The sequence below is a fragment of the Hyalella azteca genome, unplaced genomic scaffold (genome assembly GCF_000764305.2).
Source record: "Hyalella azteca isolate HAZT.00-mixed unplaced genomic scaffold, Hazt_2.0.2 contig1122, whole genome shotgun sequence".
NCBI classification, from domain to species: domain Eukaryota; kingdom Metazoa; phylum Arthropoda; class Malacostraca; order Amphipoda; family Hyalellidae; genus Hyalella; species Hyalella azteca.
This window is the reverse complement of record NW_025931453.1, coordinates 35,889-36,467: the sequence shown is the minus strand read 5'-3', so window position 1 is coordinate 36,467 and position 579 is coordinate 35,889. Positions and strand designations below refer to the sequence as shown.

The following is a 579-nucleotide window of genomic DNA, read 5'->3' as shown; positions in this document are numbered from 1 at the left end:
GTATAATACTAGGAAGGTAATTAATGTATATTGCATGGTTAGGTTGAAATTTATTAGTAGAATTAGGTGCCTACATTATATTATATATTACCTGTCTCTTATACACATCTAGATGTGTATAAGAGACACACACCGCCCCCGCCACCAGCCCCGCCACCAGAGAAGTTATTGCGGGCCAACTTGAGCGTTGCGAGGTGCGTCGTGCAGCCCCGCAGCAGCGCGCCGAACAGCTGCGGGGTGTGATGAGTGTTAGTACATGTCTTAGGTATTGAGAAGTATTAATTAAGACCTCTTAGATATTTATTAGTTATCAAGAAGTATTAATTAAGACCTCTTATGTATTAGGTATGTTTTATTAGGCGACCACGCAGCAGCGCCCCGAACAACTGCGGGGCGTGACAAGTGTTAGTGCATGTCTTAGGTATTGAGAATTAGGCGTTATATTATATATTACATTAGTACGAGTCTTAGGTATTGAGTGTTAGGTGTTATATTATATATTACATTAGTACATGTATTAGGTATTGAGTGTTAGGTGTTATATTATATATTACATTAGTACATGTCTTAGGTATTGAG

At 39.0% G+C, this 579-nt stretch overlaps 1 protein-coding gene across 1 annotated transcript in view; it reads right to left on the bottom strand.

The window, feature by feature from the left end:
- LOC108670712 (F-actin-uncapping protein LRRC16A-like) overlaps positions 1–579 on the bottom strand; it is a gene marked incomplete in the record, with an annotated part of 26,813 nt that overhangs the window by 14,010 nt on the left and 12,224 nt on the right. Inside the window, 1 exon segment of the mRNA XM_047881673.1 lies at positions 132–230. Coding sequence (XP_047737629.1) covers positions 132–230 — 99 coding nt within the window.